The 17,655-nt window shown below is 42.5% G+C and overlaps 1 protein-coding gene across 1 annotated transcript in view; it reads left to right on the forward strand.

Annotated features, from left to right (window-relative positions):
* Nucleotides 1-1,520: 1,520 nt before the first annotated feature.
* hspg2 (heparan sulfate proteoglycan 2) overlaps nt 1,521-17,655 on the forward strand; it is a 129,021-nt gene continuing 112,886 nt past the window's right edge. The window contains exon 1 of the mRNA XM_056302214.1: nt 1,521-1,653. Within this exon, the coding sequence (XP_056158189.1) occupies nt 1,585-1,653 (69 nt within the window). The 5' untranslated portion in view covers nt 1,521-1,584. The remainder of the gene's footprint in view (nt 1,654-17,655) is intronic.

Raw genomic sequence — 17,655 nt, forward strand, 5'->3', positions numbered from 1 at the left:
GCATCTACATTTGGTTGGAAGCTCAACTCGTTGTCAAACACGGTACCCAAATACTTGTAATTTTCCACCAGGTCAGTTTTGTTCCCCTCGATACCTTGTCAGTTTCGGGTCGGGTGCCAACTACCTAAAGTCAATGATCATGTCCTTGGTTTTAAACACATTCAACTCAAGAAGAGACGACTTACACCATGACACAAAGTCATCAACTACTTGGCCCATGATGTTTTTCTCCTTCCAGGAGGCTGAGTATACCAGAATCATGGGCAAACTTTATAATGTGTCTGTTCTGATATATACTTTGACAGCTGTTTGTGCAAAGAATATAAAGGAGGGGAGACAGAGCACATCCTTGAGGTGAACCAGTGGATGAATTAAGCTTGTTTGAAAGGGCACCATTAACTCTCACACATTGTGACCAGTCTGTCAAAAAGTCTAAAAGAAGTTTCCCTGCAAGCAAAAATGGCTGAATAGTATTGGAAGCAGTGGAAAAGCCTGACGTTAGTCAACGGACGTTCAAGATGAATATACGGGTAGTTCAGCAAGGTCAGGGTAGCATCATCTACCTCTCTGCCGGCCCTATAAGCAAACTAAAGGGAACTCTTGGGTCCTGATGAATGTGGTGGCAAAAAAAAGAAAAAAAAGTGGTGCAATGCACAAATCTCCACCGATAGAGGGCGCTTTGGCTCACCTAAAGCCAGTAAGGCATAACTTTGAATCGTTCAGTGCATTAGAATAAGTTGCTGTACATTTTCCCCAGTATCGAGAAATCCCATAATCGTTTAATGATAAATTCACCCCCAAACCCACATTTTCTCACTAACTTGTTTACAAAATCCCCCGATGCAACACTCGGATTTAAGAAAGCTTCTCCAATCGCCCCCCCCTCCCTAAATGTCTTCAGGGCACGAATAGTGCACTCACGGTTGTGAGCCAGGTAATTCATTGCTCACTCAAAACTGATTAAACTTGATCAACTTGTCGATCACACCTTAGTTGTTTTTTTTATTGTATTTTATGCATAATCGAAACACCCGAAGGTATATTTCATTTCATAGACTCGTGCATGCCCCTGCTCAAACACAAGTCGGTCTGTTCAAGTGAGAGCCTCAGGTCTAGGTGGCGTCTCGCTGCTTTGGGGATTAGCTGTCTTTCAGCTCTCTCTGGATTCCATTCCGCCTTTTACTCTGGGCAGCGCTCCTGCAATCCCAGTGTCGGACGTCCCAGTGACTTGCGCCCACATTACAAGTCGAGCTTTCAGGAGTGGTGGGGGGGAGAAGGAAAAAAAAGGAAAAAAAATAATAATAAAGCGAAGCTAACTGAGGCGATCAACGCGCATTACATAGACATAACAACTCGCCGATATTCCTGTTGCAAACAAACGCGTAAAGGATCATTACTTGTGGATGAAGTCCCGCCGGGTGTGTGGGACGCCAGAAGAGCATTTCGCTTTCCCTCATTTAGAGAGAAAATCTGAAGGAGTGCGGATCAGACCAAAGCAACTACTTCCACCGCTGGCCAGCAGAGAAGGACCTTGATTTTTCCCTTTTACCCCAGCATCGTCAGCCTGTGCTGGGTTGGTGGAAAATGGGCACGCGGGTCCGCGCGATCTATGGACTTATCCTCTCTTTGACGCTCACATGCCAGCTGGTTACTGTAAGTGAATTATTTCATGAAACGCTTCCATACTTTTCTGACTCAGCCTTTGCACCCAAAGACACTTTTTCCACGTTTCATGCGCTCGCACGTGGGGCCGATTCAAACTCTCGTTTCACGCAGGTCGAGTCAAAAGTTTGCATGTCCGTGTGTGGGAATTACAGCCGACGCGGTGAATGCTAACTATTGGCAGTTCTGAGGACAGTGGGGTGATGTTGTTGTGTGGTGCTTTTCTCGCAGTTGGGGCAGCGTGAGATATTTAGGTCCGGAGTCACACTAGCCGCACTATAGACAGACGCGTTTTTAAAGTAATCTGACAAACTAGAACCTCGAGTTGAGGGAAGCTGGTCTAATTCGGTCCACAGAAACAAGCTATTCATAGTCAAGCTGGAGCCTCCCGAGTCCTAAAACTTTCTAAACTTGCACCTTGCGTTGCCCGCTTACGCCACTGGTTCAACAGTGCCTGTGAAACGGAATGAACAACTTAGTTTGTGTGATTAATTTACATTTATGAATAACTGCATTTGCAGTCAATAGGCTACATCTCATCTTAGCAGGTTGAACCTGACTGTGAAACTTCACCCATACAGACTTTTTTGCTCACGATACATAATAGTATACTGTATGTATACTCAAATTCTCTCTGTAAAAAAAAACTAGGTTCCATTTACAAAGAAAATACACTCATGATTACAAAACCTGCTTAAAGTTGATTTCATGTGTTCATTGCCATACATACTACAGGAGTACTTACTACAGTATTTGACATGGTTATGTAAGCTTTCACTCTCATTTTGTGTACTAACCATGTACCATTATGTATTTGTTCATTGCAAAGTGAATGATCATTTAGTCTGGAATTGTAGCTTGTCTTTATGCTTCTGATAGGAATTGTCTCGAAAAGGACCACTGGTCCTGTGCTGAGAAGTGAACCTCCACCCCACACACACACTTTCAGAGACCATGACTGATCTCACACCTCTCTGTCCTCCCAACATACAATGATGTCATGGAGGCGCTATCTGTGATCCTGTTTTCAGTATCTCCAGCAAAGCTTTTCGAGAAATTGACTACTTTGAAAAAAGCCAGAAAACACAAATATATCACCTTTTTCACTGAGTGTATTGATGCCCCTGATATGGAAAAAGTACACTGGTGACCTTTTGAAGAAATGAAGATCCTTGCAGAATCTGTTTTGTAGCAATGAGCTGACAGATATGCAGTTTTTTGAGTTGCTTACATTGAAGCAGAGACCTAACTGACGATCAACAGAGTTGGGTAGATCTACTTTAAGGTGTTCTATTATGCTGAGATTCACAGCAAAAGACAACACCATACAGTAAAAGACAAGAGGATCTCACATACAAAGAAAAGGCATGGTGCAAGACTTTGTGCACAGTAGACTATACGGCACATAACCCCCTTCATCTAAACTCGACATCAAATGCCCGGTAGTTGTTTGCTCATCGTTAATCTGCCAGCTTGAGTCCATTGTGTTGAGGCATTAGATATCACCTGGATCCAAGATTGCACAAATCAAACCCCAAGAGGACTAATATCAGTGGCGTGTTGATGCTGTCTGAGGTAATATCAGATGGACTCCTGTTTTAACCACAGTCTTGGTGTCGAAGTAGAACAATACTGGCTTAATTGAATTATCTTGAACCATGGTGTATGAGATCAGGCATCTGTTTCTTGCATTATGAGTTTGAACTTTGGCAGGCTGAGGCTGGCCTGGCTGTCTCTTTGATTCAATTAGGCACATGCACTGGTGTTGCTATGGACTCTCCTTTCACTTGGCTGGAATGCGAGGGTCATTCTCATCAACTCAAACAATCAAAGTCAATAAAAACACAACAATCGGGCACCCATATCCCGCTGTGAACCACCAGTAGTGTTAGAAAGACAAATTATTCTTGTCAAGTTTTGTATTCATGCGGATTAGTATTTTATAAAGAGCTATGCAAGATTTGATAAAATTAATTATCCTTAATGAATGTAAAGTTAGCACTCATGCACTGGAGAAAAAAACCCTCTTCACATGATGCATGAACATATGACTGAAAAGTCTTTGAGCCATAAACAGTTGTGTGTCAAGCACAGATTTAGTGTTTATTTCCCACTCTTATGTGCTATTTGGGGGTATGACTGAAGCACCAATATTTTCTCCTCCAAATGAAAACAGGGCCAACAACCTTGCACTTTGTCCTCATGTTAACGCAGTGTGAAGTCACTTTGTTTTCTGGTGTATGAGATCAGAACTGTGAATGCTGTTGACAAATTTGGCCCAGAGACTGCACCCCAGTATAGACTGCCACAAGTGCCCCCTGACTTCATTGAGTTGAGACTGTGGCTGGGGGAAGGGTAGCCTGGATTCCTGTGTCAACTCGGGCTGCAGGCCATGTAGCATTGTCATGAAGCATATTCTCTTCCATCCTTCTGTGCAAGTCATCACTTTTATGCTCCGCTAAATATTATGCAACAACAGTTTGATTCGGTAACTAAATCCAGATGGGTTGTGTCATACAGAATAAGCAGCGACGTCGGCCCCTATGTGCAGTGCTTTGCCTTTTTAGGTCTGACTACCTGGTGCTTAATTCCCATTCAGAGTCAATGAGGACTCTTTAGGGTTTTTGGAGCACAGTAGTGCAAACACCAACCCCATCCCGTAGTTTGAACAGTCAGGAAGGTCTGACCCTTCTCCTCTCCTCCAGTCCCCAACCTCCCCCACCACCTTACACACACACACACACACACACACACACACACACACACACACACACACACACACACACACACACACACACACACACACACACACACACACACACACACGCAGCAGCCACCCTGTTGAGATAATTGGTTGAAGACCTTACTCAGTAAACAATGCATTGTTGAGTTATAGCCCCAGAGGAGAGGCCATCTTGGCTGATGGGACAATGGTGTACTGAACTGGCTTGCTCCTCCTCAGGCACATTGGCACATATGGAGTGCAGACGGGCAGGCAGGCCGGCCAGCATTTGTTGACTGCAGTGAGGTGTGACTGGAGGCCTGTGCAGAGGTCAGAGAGGTGAGGACTCTGAACCTGACACTGTTTCACCGTTCAGCGGGGCCTCCTCAAGATTTATTCACAGCCAAGATTAGCGCCCTGGTGCTCCTACTGCACTGCTTTTCACCATGTTAATGGGAAACAGAAATGTTTATTCGTGTATTGCAAAGAGATGGAGCTCATCCTATTGAGCTGGCTGCATGAAATCTATGAATTTTGGCAGTGAAGCAAACAGCGACCAATAATTAGAAAATGTACATGTCAGAATATATTCGAGGTGTTTCAGAATATAATCTAGGTATGTCCTTGAAAAGGTAGAGATTCTCGTAGAAATTCATGTTCGAACATTTGTTAATTAGGCCCCGTTTGAGTGATAGAAACATGACTGAATTCAGTTTGGGTGGATATTTCCTCCACCCTATCCATGCTCGAATGATTCTTATTTTTGCCATACTTATCTTTTCAAAGGCCTAATTCCCTCCCAAATCTCCTCAGACAATACAGTGTTTTTCTGAGATTGAGGGATTGTTCATCTTTTATGTGCGCCGCGTCCTTGTTGGACAGAGATGCAGACTCCAAACACAGCTGCGACTCAGGTGGTACATGAGCAGCCCGGTGCATGTGCTGACATGAGTGTACATACTCTTCACACTGCCAGCTGCAACAAGAGACACGCTCTTTTCACTTCCATCCCTTCTTTATCCATCTAGGACCTTTCCTGGAGCCAAATCTTTTGATGCCTTTTGATTCAGATCACATTTTATCAGACTAGCGCTTCTGTCCAACTTCCAAAAGATGTCATTTTTTTATTTTCCTAAATTTATAATAGCCTCAATCCCTGGTTATGCTGGACATTTTGTTTTCTACCCATTACCTCTGTAAAGGATGATGAATTGCCAACCACCAAAAAAAAAAGGTCACTGGTGACATAGTAAGCAACATTTAGTGAATTTCACTTCGAATGCTTGGTCAAGAATCAAACCAGGAACAAATCTGCAAACAAAGAAATGTATATCTGGGTAAAAATATTCCTCACAATGGCCAGGATTTTTTTATTTTATTTTTATCAAGCGGTATAATTTTGCAGTATGTGCAGCCTTGCAAATTGAGAGATGGAGAAAAAAAAAAGTCTGACTACCAGCTCTCACACTAAATCCCCAAGGCAACAGATGTTTGAGGATGACAGCTATGAACAGAGGTGTGTAATCCTGAAAAGCCGCAATTCTCTATTAATGCCAAGTTTTGCTTTCATAGCAAAAAACTTTTTACCACTCAGTAATACCGTCGATGGGGAACATCTGCATGGCAAATTTAGCGTCAGTGTACACTGGAAAAAAAAAAAAATAAATAAAGTGATATTTGAAAGGAAAAACTTGGTAGATAAAGGCCTCTTGGCTCATTCTGCTGGAGCGAAGCATTCCTATATATTGCACCGCATACTGGTTTTATGGAGCGTCAGGTGTCATAAAGCTGAAGGAGTGCACGGTGAGGTCACAGGATGATTTAAGGACAAAACACACCATCCAGAATGCAAGCGGTTATCTGAAAGAAATGGTCGGATGCATAGAAACAGTATGAGGTATCACGCCTATCAACTAACATGTTCTCTCGGTGTCTCAGTGCTGAATCATAAGTGCATTGTAAGTGTGTTGTAAATCAGGACGAAAACAGTGCTCCATGGGGGGGGGGTGTCTCCCATGTGAATTACCTCATATTTTTGTAGTATTGTGCAAAAATAGTTGTTGAACAAGAAACACATACATCTTAACTTTGGTGCAATGCTGAGTTTTGCTTTTTTTCCCATTCCTTCTGGGAAATGGCAAGCTTCATAAAAACATCTCAGCAAAAAAGACTTCTGCAGATAAGGACAGACCTCGACTAGTCATTCTATATTGCACACAATCTCCTCCAGTTGTGTATGTGTGTGTTTTCAGCTCAAGAGAAACCTTTTGCATTGTGTTAGTGGGCGTTTTTCCCCTTTGGCTGTAACCTAGTCTGCAACCGTTAGCGAGTCATTGAAATGCTAAGTTGACTGAGGTGCACTTTCCCTGTGAAGGAGCTTCCATCGATGTCTGTGTCCTGTAGAATCTGCCGTCGTCTTTTCTACTGCACTGATGTGAAGTCACTATTCTGCTTACTGTTTGAGAGGAAACTCATCCATTGCCTAGTATGCCCCCCTCTTTTTATACAGCTGCTCCGACAGGGACTGCATCCATCTTCACGAAATACTTTTTAGCGTGTGCTAGATTTTTGCCAGCAAAGTAGGCTTCTTAAAAAGAGTAATGTTATTTTTCCCCCCATATGGTTTTAACTAACAGGGGGTGATCCAGCCACTCCACTGAAGTGCTCATAATGAGCTTGACTCGTGGTGTCTCATCCAATAGAGATGATGATTTCTAACCTTTCTGGATGCAAACTATTGGGCCCTGCCTTCATTTCCTTTTAATGTAAGACAGGTCTCTACCTGTGAAACAGAGCGCCTTTCTTCTTTTGCACTCATGTATACAGTCTTAAGAAGATGCAAATTATCCCAAGCTGTAATTAAACCCTTAACGTTCAGAGGGAGGTGGGCAAATGCTGTTTTTATCCATAAGATAGAGGAAATAAATGCAGTAAATGTTGACAAACAATAATGTTGTCACTCCCAATCTTTATATATTCCCGTTTTCTTATGGGATTCTGTTTAGATCCTGCGCCACTGACAAGCGACATACATAAAAATCCATTTTATCCTCTTCAGTTCAACCATTGGGGGAATACGCCATTATGTTTCATCAATCTTTTCTAAATATTTTTGCACAGGCTCACCTACAAGATCCAAACTGCAAGCTGATGTCATACTTGATCTAGTGCAGTTTACCTAGTGGACGTACTGTAGTATACTGCACCACGACTAACTACGGCATGGTTAGCAAGCAGTCGTCTTTTGCAGCCCCCGCCAAAATATGTCAGTTTGCGTCTGGCTTTCCCTGCTTATGGAAGTGTTTAGCTCTCATGTCAGCACGCTGGGTCTTCCCTCTACCTCCTCTCTCCGGCAACAGAGGGAGGCCCTCCAGAGAGATTGGAGATAAACTCCCGTGAGAAGAGCGCTGGCCTGCACTGTGTTAGCACGTCTGCAGATGCATCATGAGACATAACAATTCATTCTCTCTGTTATGTGCACATACAAACACACACCAACACACACCCACACACACACACTTTTGTTTTTCTATACTTGTGAGGATTCTAATTCAGTATATTCATTCCTCAGCCCCTAAACTTAACCTTAACCATCAGCCTTAACTTAACCCTTATCGTTACCTTAACTTAATCCTAACTTTAATCCTGAATCCTAGCCGACAATGTCCCTACTCTCACGATTAAAAACTCAAATTGGTCTTCACAAATGTAGCTGAACAAGAACACACACACACACATACACACACACACACCTTGTTCTGATTGGATTTTTTTCCTTTTGTGCCCCCTACCCCTCTTGCATACACACATGCATGTGCGCACACACACACATACACATGTGTGTACGTGCACACACCACCACTACCACGCACGTGTACAATGTCCTATTTTAAATCATAAGTGCTTGTTTTCCAGGTCCGTGTAACCATCACTCTTTTAATGTGGTTCCCTGGCATATCCTGAGTGATGGAAGAGGAAATCTGGCCAAGTAATTTGGTTCGTCATGAGGTATCTTTAGATCCACGCACACGGGCCAGTGGTTAAGAAGATGCCAGCAGCCCATTGTTTTGGTGTTGTGGTTTGCGATGGTCCGAGACTTTTGGCCTTTGCTGAATCATCATCCTGTTGAGGAAATGAAACCTGGAATTGTCCAACAAGAGGAGCCCACTTCCCCCTGGAGCAAAGTTTATTCAGGCTTTCCTGTGTGTGGTGCATGTCCTGTTCTATACATGTTGAAAGCAATAAACCCATGTTTGTTGTGTTTCCATCCTGCATACCCACTTGATTTCACCTCCGCTTAAAAAAAGCCTGTCTTCTCTCCCGGGTTTTGCTTGGATACGAAAATCCCCAAATCTTCCGTCTGGCCAATTTTCCGAGGCGCTTCTTATCTCACCAACAAGGCATTCTTGCATGTCCCCTGCACCCCAATCAGTCTGCTCACATTGAGGAAACATTCAGGCACATTCGTTTTAAGATTGTATTTCTTCCAGAGAGAAATCAAACTCGTTTCGAGTAGCTGCTATGTGGCCACAGTGTTCGGTAGCAAAGTTCCTGCTGCACAGAAGCTTTTATAAGGTTTTTTTGTTTTAATAACCTGGTAAATAACATGCTGGAACTAGAGATTACACAATCCTTGCCAAAGCACAGCCCACTGTTGTTATTTTTCTCACAGGTAGACTGTGATATTTGAATTTCCATCACAGCCGGTCTCAACCCTAGAAGTACTGCTTATTGCTTGTTTGGAAATATTTTCCACCCAGGATGCCTTTGAAGATACAGGTGCTCTGTTAATAGGCAAACTACCTTCTATCCGCAAAACGTCTTTGATTCAAGCGCACATCCTGATTCACAACTTGCATTTTAGATGAAAAGTGTAATATCAAATCTGGCCGGAGAATCTTACATTTTCCTTGTATCTGCCTTACCAGCGTCAAGAGCAAAGCCCATATAGCAAATGAACCAGAACCAATGTGTTATTCATGTCTTTTGTAAGAACAGCCTGGGATTACATCTGAAGTAACATGAAATTCATCCGATCAGGTTTGCAGGGATTTGTGGCATTTGTAATTTTTTTTTGCACTGATTTGTCATGTCCCCCCCCTACAATGATGTTGGACTTTCTGTGTGGAACAAGAAGCCAGTGTGTCTTGCGGTTGGCAGGTTCAGGACAAGCTGGATGAAAGAAGACAGTGGTTTTCATGGTCCATCCCCTTCTTAAAAGATGGGAAGGCTCAAGAGAATTTACTCAGACAGATGTAGTTGTTAAGTCTTGGGCGAACTTGTGGGGATGAATGAAAGTCAAATCTTTGATAAGGATGGTATGTGGATGGTGTTTACGATTGAGTGCTTCACTAGATCAGAATCACACCTTCTGTGCACTATGTTGGTTACCGGTCCCATCGTGACTTCTAAACATTTTCCAGACACCTTGTTAAATGCACAAGTACGCGTTAAATGCACAGGTTCGGGCTAGTGTCACAGAGAAGATGGATGAATAATTTTGGATAAGGGAGTTTTCTTTCACTTGTGTTGTGAATTCAGTGAAAATACTTGCATAAAATCTTTACATCATAACGGGCGTCCGGGTATCATAGCGGCCTATTCCGTTGCCTACCAACATGGGGATCTCCAGTTCGAATCCCTGTGTTACCTCCTTCTTGGTCGGGCGTCTCTACAGACACAATTGGCCGTGTCTGCAGGTGTGAAGCCGGATGTGGGTATGTGTCCTGGTCGCTGCACTAGCACCTCCTCTGGTGTGTCGGGGCACCTGTTCGGAGGGGGAGGGGGAACTGGGGGAATAGCGTGATCCTCCCACACGCTACATCCCTCTGGCAAAACTCCTCACTGTCAGGAGAAAAAAGCAGCTGGCGACTCCACATGTATCGAAGGAGACGTGGTAGTCTGCAGCCCTCCCCGGATCGGCAGAGGGGTGGAACAGCGACCAGGGTGGCTCGGAAGAGTGGGGTAATTGGCTGGGTACAATTGGGGAGAAAAAGGGGGGACAAAAATCTTTACATCATAACCAGCAGACTGGTTTTGGTAGCCTAGCATCCATCATGTGCCCAGAGGTTTGACAGTATGAGAATAGTCTGCCCACTACCTGGCAAGTATGTTGATGCTGGATGTTGTCGAACTGCGTGTAACGCAAAGGGAATTTCTGTGGTTTGAGACTAAACTGGCTATGTGTAATTTTCTCTCCACCCAAACCATCTGTTGATTCTGGGGACTGAACAGTTATCGAAATGCTCTCTGATTATCTCCGAAGCTTGTTTTTGAATGTTGCCTTCTACCTTTTTAAGTCAGACTTCAACATTTACATCCTCTGAAATATTGATGGACCCGGTGTGAAAAGAGACAGCATTTTACCAAAGACTTCAAGCGTAATTTCAAAACAGACGAGACAGACAACTTCAAGTGGAAACGCATCGCAGATGCTCGGCACATTTTCTGACATCTGCCCCTTTTCAAATGTCTTCAGTAGATATCAGTTCACGGCGGTGACTGCAGCAAACTCAGGGCTGCAAACCTGCGCCAAGTCTTCGGGGGCAAGTCAAACAACAACAAAAACACTCATGTCGTTTATGAATGTAGAAATCTGAGGAGTGGCGGTGGTGGTGATGAAAACATCATTATTTATGTTGTTTTAATCACTGCCGCTCAGCCTCCCCTACTGATATGCACTACGTATTGGAAATGTTGTGCTTCAGACTAGCCAAATTATTCAAATAATCCCTTTTAACTATGATTCCTTCAAGGGCACTAAACGTTTTATTTTGTGTTATTCTATATTCTGCAAAAAAAAAGAAGTGCAACACAGTTCAAATGACTGAAACCTTATTTGGTTATCAAACATGAAGCAAAGCTCCTCAAATTTACTTAAACCAAAAGTCAGCGAGGTTTTTTGGCCACTTATCGCCGTATAGAACTGTAAATCTTCCGTGTGAAATATGTTACATCTGATAAGGTACTGGCCTGTCAGATAAAAGTACACATCAATGTCCTGTGCTTCTTACTTACAGCAGAGGTTTCACCGGGAGCTTATGAGTCAGCTGACATTTCAGTCCAGACGAGCACAGTTTACAGTAATTAGCAGGTGGCCTCCCCACACCACATCACTGAGTACTGCTTTAATGGAAACCCCACTGCTGATCATTTGCATTTTTTTAAAATTCATAATCAACAGGCAACTAATATGATATGATGCCCCCATTGCCAAGCTCTTTTTCAGAATTTGCTCCTTGATCATCTTTTTTTTCTAATTCTGACACAAGGGTATCCAGTTCAAAGCCTTATGCGCTCTTGGTAATGGATTGGATTGGCTTATCAGCATTACAGAGCTCCACCACTCTTGAAGTTCTTTTTCTCAGTCATCGGGGACAGTGAAGGCCTCGTTTCTCAGTTTATATTCACCGAGGCAGCACCTCCAGCCAAGTCAGGCAATAATTGCTTTAAAAAGGGTAATTAAATGGTTCATCCCCTGAACTGAGGGCCTGTGGGATTTATGTGAACTGTGAGCGTCTGGAGGAGGCTATTTCAGCTGTGCCAGTGTGGAGAGGCCCTGTACTCCTCACCAGGCTCCTCCTGCTGGAGCTCTATTATGACCCTGTCATGGGTACAAGGGGTGGAGGCATGGGGCACACAGGGGCTGAGATCTGGCACAAAGACCAGACTGCAGTCAAATTCTCTGGCACGGACACAAGGGCTGCCTGCCCGTGGGCGCATGTCTAACTTCACTCTGTTGTTTCACCAAGAGTTCCCTGGTGCAGGAATAATGAAAAATGAGATTTAGGTGAGATAATAGAAGAATGGGAACAGAGCTGTTTGTTCATGCCTATTTTTTAAAAAGGGCTGGCCAGACAGGCAGAGTTTTGATAGCCTGATCAGCCCTTGGGTGCTATGTCCCTGAGAGCCAGTCAGCACTATTCCTCCTGACCCCATCCAGCACCCCTGGCCTGTAATAGTTGGAGTCAAGTCAAAGAATGAGCGGCCTCAAAAAGATGATGTGTCATGGGATGTTTGAGAATACAACAGGCTAAAAACACAAAAAATGATATACGTTTTCTGAAAGGGCTGTTGCACATAGACTGAGAGTAAGAGAGCATTTTTCATTGACGCACAGCATCTCATGAACCTGGCTGCTAACTCGCTCACCCACTCACTCACTCACTCACTCACGGACTGACATTTACGTTTAGCTGTACCATTTGCGTCGATGTGGGTGGGGGTTGTGACCCCTTCAAAAATATTTGTGAGTGACTGCATCTAGAATATATGTCCTGTTCTAAAGCATTGAAGACTTTTCTGTATCCCCACTACGATTCTCTCCTAGTCGCTCCCTCATATTTTATCATTTAGTATTGCCCATGTGGCTTCAATGGAGGTAGGATTTCATAGTAACGCCATTGTCCTTCATCAGAAAGTAAAAAAGACGTACTCTATTACCTTTATTGTACTCAAACAAATCAATCTTTTGATAAAAGTTTTGAAGTGTTTCTGATGTATCACCTTGCTTTTTTTTCCTTTTTCTTTTGGATCCCCCCCCTTTTCTCCCCAATTGTACCTGGCCAATTACCTCACTCTTCTAAGCTGTCCCAGTCACTGCTCCACCCCCTCTACCAATGTGGGGAGGGCTGCAGACTACCACATGCCTCCTCTGATACTTGTGGAGTCACCAGCCGCTTCTTTTCACCTGACAGTGAGGAGTTTCACCAGGGGGACATAGCACGTGGGAGGATCATGCTATTCCCCCCAGGTCCCCTTCCCCCCCAGAACAGGCACCCTGACTGACCAGAGGAGGCGCTAGTACAGCGACCAGGACACATACCCACATCTGGCCTCCTACCCGCAGACATAGCCAATTGTGTCTGTAGGGATGCTCGACCAAGCCGGTGGTAACATGGGGATTCGAACCACCTTCCCCATGTTGGTAGGCAACGGAATAGACCGCGACGCTACCCGGACACCCCATCTTTTTGTAAACATTTTGAGGTGTTTGCGATTGTCACCTTGCTTTTCTGAGTTTTCAGTACGCTGAAAATATGATCCAGTCAAGCTAACTTTAGCTCTGTTGATCAATGTTCAGCATCCAGTGAGGACGCCATTTAAAATGCACAGTCATTATCAGGCTTAATTCCTTCCAATTCCAATTACAAACTTAAAGACAATGTTCCCCTTGTTGTTCTGTCCACAACAAAGTCACACAACTAGTTGCACTTCACATCTATGACATTAGGCTACACGTCCTTGTTTCTATGCGCTATCAGAATCCAAACTTGATGTGAAATTGCTTGTGAAAGCTGAGGCTGAAATTATTCTCATTCTGTTCTTTTACCCCAGAAAGGTCATGAACTAGCTTGTGCTGGCCTGTCTATTAAACACAGTGATGATTCACACATGTAGCAGATTGCATTCAGTTTCACTGCCTTCTCTTTTACCTGATTGGCTCACCTCACTGATTAACTGCCAGGGCTCTGTGTGTTTTCACACAGACACATAGGTACCCATGTCTGTAATTACCTCTTATTATAGTAGGAAATGGATCCCTCACATCTGCTTCCAATGAATGGGCAGGTTAGCCCTCCTGCTTTCTTGTATTGTTGCATAAACCTCTGGCAAACAGATGTCTTTGTAGCTGTAAGCACACCTTCAAATTAAGGCCTGTCTTTGAATTATGAGGACAGATGAAATTCATGTGTCGACTGTTGAGAGGAAGATGCTCCTCGACTTTGTTTATGGTTGGTAGCCCATGGCCCTCAGGTCTGTTGTGTAGTTGTATGGTTTGGTCGGGTTTGGGCGCGCAGTCTTGCCCCACGTTACTCATGTTTTGTACCTTGAGCCCTCTCCTTAACATAGGTCAGATCGGGAAAAACAGAAGGATTTAGGTTAAAGAAAAACACAACATCAGAGTGTTTTGGATACTGACAAATGATAACAGATGATGTTGCATACTTTATGATGCAAATCTTAAAGTAATTTGGATTGGCTGCAAAATTGTTATATAGTCTTATATGAATAAATGAAAGATTGTATGAATGATTAAAAAAGTAGACAGGTGTGTTCTCATGGTCATTAATCCAAAGGCCCGCCATGGGAATATACTTTGAGAGATAAAATCAACTTCTAATTTGATAAGGTAATGTTATGATATAAATATTGAAACACATGCCAAACAAGGGGACCATTACCCATAATGGGATAGAGTTTCCTGTTAAATTGACCCAATCTTTTCAGGTTAACTGCCCTCTTTTATGTCCTGCTCCTGTCTCATGGTAATGAGAACATTCTACAAAGCACAGGAGCAGGACTATTAAGGCCTCATTTTAAGGCGTTTGAGTTGGCGAGCGACATGTCTGCAATGTCCAGCCTCAATAAAGGTTTGTGGTGCCAATTACCAGATGCTGGGATTATTGCTGATTAGCTGAGACAGACCCATATTAGAAAATTATGGGGTATTTTAATGTGTGTCAGTTTGAGTGAAATCAGTAGTCCTTCTGATGTGAATGGAAGGTTTTAAAGTGCAACCGTTCTTGGGTACAAAGCAGCAATATGCTATCACAGTCTTTTGTTTAGCCTACTTAAACTTTAAACACTGCTTATTGTTATCCAGTTTGTTTATGAATACAGTGTTTGTGTTACGATATTGTTCTCTGGATGAACAGACAGTTTTGTGCAGACGGTTTATTTTGGGAATATTTTAGGAAGGAAGGGTAAGTTAAGTGAGGGAAATGTTTAATTTAGCTCGGGGATTCGATCTGGCCCCCAAAGTGCAGAAGGTGTGGTTCTGTCTAGGGGAATTCCTTCCTTCAAGTTCATACAGGATAATGGGATTGACGTCAGGATTACAAAAGTATGCTCTCAGAGTTCCATTAGTTTTACCTGACAAACTTTGGTTCTCTGTTTTAACTTTTGCTTGCTTGCTTGCTTTTGTAGTTGCACATGACAGATGTTACAGGTCCCAGCATGTCTTTTTTTTTTGGTCAATGTATCAAAAATGATGAGTCTGGCATATACATTTTATTTACGAAGCCTAATATTGTTTCAGATAGGTTAATTAACCCTTTAAACCAAAATATGTCTCATGACAGTCACTCTCACATCACAATCTGTCTTTCAACCCCTCACGTAGACAGGTGACTAGTCGTAACATGAAGAAGCTGTTTAGACAGTAAAAATTGCAAGTCTTACTCAGTTGTGATAAATTAATGTGATATAATGTAATACTCAGTCAGTCTCCAAATGCAGTATGTTGTCTAGCATACTGTGTTGAAATGATTCAGAAATTGTGCAATATATAACTGAAATGGTAATGAGTGGATCTGATTAATAGTAATAATGAACTTTATTTATAAAGCACTTTTCTTACCAATGTTATGAAGTGCTTTATAAAAGGAATAAAACCAGACAAGGCAGAAATGGAAATAAGACCAAAGAACATGAGCACAGACAAGGTAAAGGCAATAAATGAATAAGACCAAATAAACAGGAATAAAAACAGTATGTATAAATAAAAAACAAATATAAAACATTTCCAAAAGCTTTCACATCGAGAACAATTTTAAGAAGAGATTTAAAAAATGCTGGAGACTTAGTGTGTCTGAGTTCAGTAGGCAGAGATTTTCAGTGTGGGGGCTCTAACAGCAAAAGACCGATCACCCTTTGTCACAAACCGTGACCTGGGAATAACCAGCAGGGCTCCATCTGTGGATCTTACTGGTCGAGAGGGCGCATACCAGGACAATAAATCAGAGATGTGTTTAGGAGTAAGACCATTTAAGGCCTTAAAAGTTAGCAATAAGATTTTAAAATCAATTTGGAATCTAACAGGGAGCCAGTATAGGGAGGCAAGCACAGGGATGATGTGATCATGCCTTCTTGTCCCAGTAATGAGTTGAGCACTGGTGTTCTGTACCAACTGGAGATGGTGGAGGGAGCCCTGGTGGTGGAGGGATTATTACAATGCACTTTACCTGAGTAAAGTGCGTTGTAATAATCAAGGCAAGAATAGATAAAAGTATGTACAACTTTTTGTCGATCAGCAATTGATAAAAATGACCTACTTTTAGAGATTAACTTGAGCTGGAAGAAACATGGCCGAACAACATGTTTGACTTGATTATTAAAACAGAGGTTTGCATCGAACATTATCCCTAGATTCTTAGCAGCCTGCTTAATACTATTTGACAGACCACCAAAATTAGTACCAAAAGAGATGAAGTAATTTGGGGGAGCGAACAGAATGACCTCAGGCTTATCATCATTAAATTTAAGAAAATTTTGGGACATCCAGTATTTAATTTGTTGGGCTATTAGTATCTGTGGGTTTTAGTGGCATATATAACTGAGTGTTGTCAGCATAAAAATGGTAAAACACACCATGATTTTGAATAACCTGGCCAAGAGGCAGCATTTGCAGAAAACAGAAGGGGGCCAAGAACTGAGCCTTGAAGGACATCACAACTCACCTGAGCCATCAAGAAAGTAGAGTTACCTAGAACGACAGAACAAGTTCTGTTGGAGAGGTATGAGCGTAATAAACTAAGAGCTGAGTCCTTGATGCCTACCCAAGTCTCCAAGCAATGTAAGCGAATACTAAAAGAACTAAAATCGAGCAGCCACCTCTTTCTGCAGTCAGCAGTAGGTCATTAGTAACCTTAACTAGAGCTACTTGGTACTATGAAGTGCCCTAAAACCAGACTGGAAACTATTAAAAACACTAATAGTGTTCATAAAAGATATCAGTTGAGATGAAATTACTTTCTGCCGAACCTTAGATTAAAAAAGACAAATTGGAGCTTGGTCTGTAGTTACTTAAGGACAGGGGATCCAAGTTAGGTTTCTTTATCAGTGGGTAAACAATGGTATGCTTAAAACTGTCTGGAAAATAACCGGAAGCCAGAGAGGGTCACATTTTTAATAATTATTAAAAATTTAAATTCAATTCAAAAATTTGCAGAATAACAAGGCTAACAGTGTAAAATGCCTTCTTGAGCAGCTTAGTGGAGATGATGTCTAAGATGCAGGAGGAGTTCATATTAGAGACTGTACTAACACTGAAATTGTAATGGGTTGAAACTGGGTAAAAGAAGCAGAATTAACACAGGGAATGGAAAGAATGCAAGGGCCAGGCTGGATTTGGGACCTGATATTGTCATTCTTATTTACAAAATGATCAAGACATTTCTTTGGACAGCTCAACATCACGTTCAGAAAAAGAAGTGGAGGGACCATCAATTACCCTAAAAAGAAGTAAAGTAAGCTGATCTCACATCCTT

Source organism: Lampris incognitus, chromosome 2 (genome assembly GCF_029633865.1).
Source record: "Lampris incognitus isolate fLamInc1 chromosome 2, fLamInc1.hap2, whole genome shotgun sequence".
NCBI classification, from domain to species: Eukaryota; Metazoa; Chordata; class Actinopteri; order Lampriformes; family Lampridae; genus Lampris; species Lampris incognitus.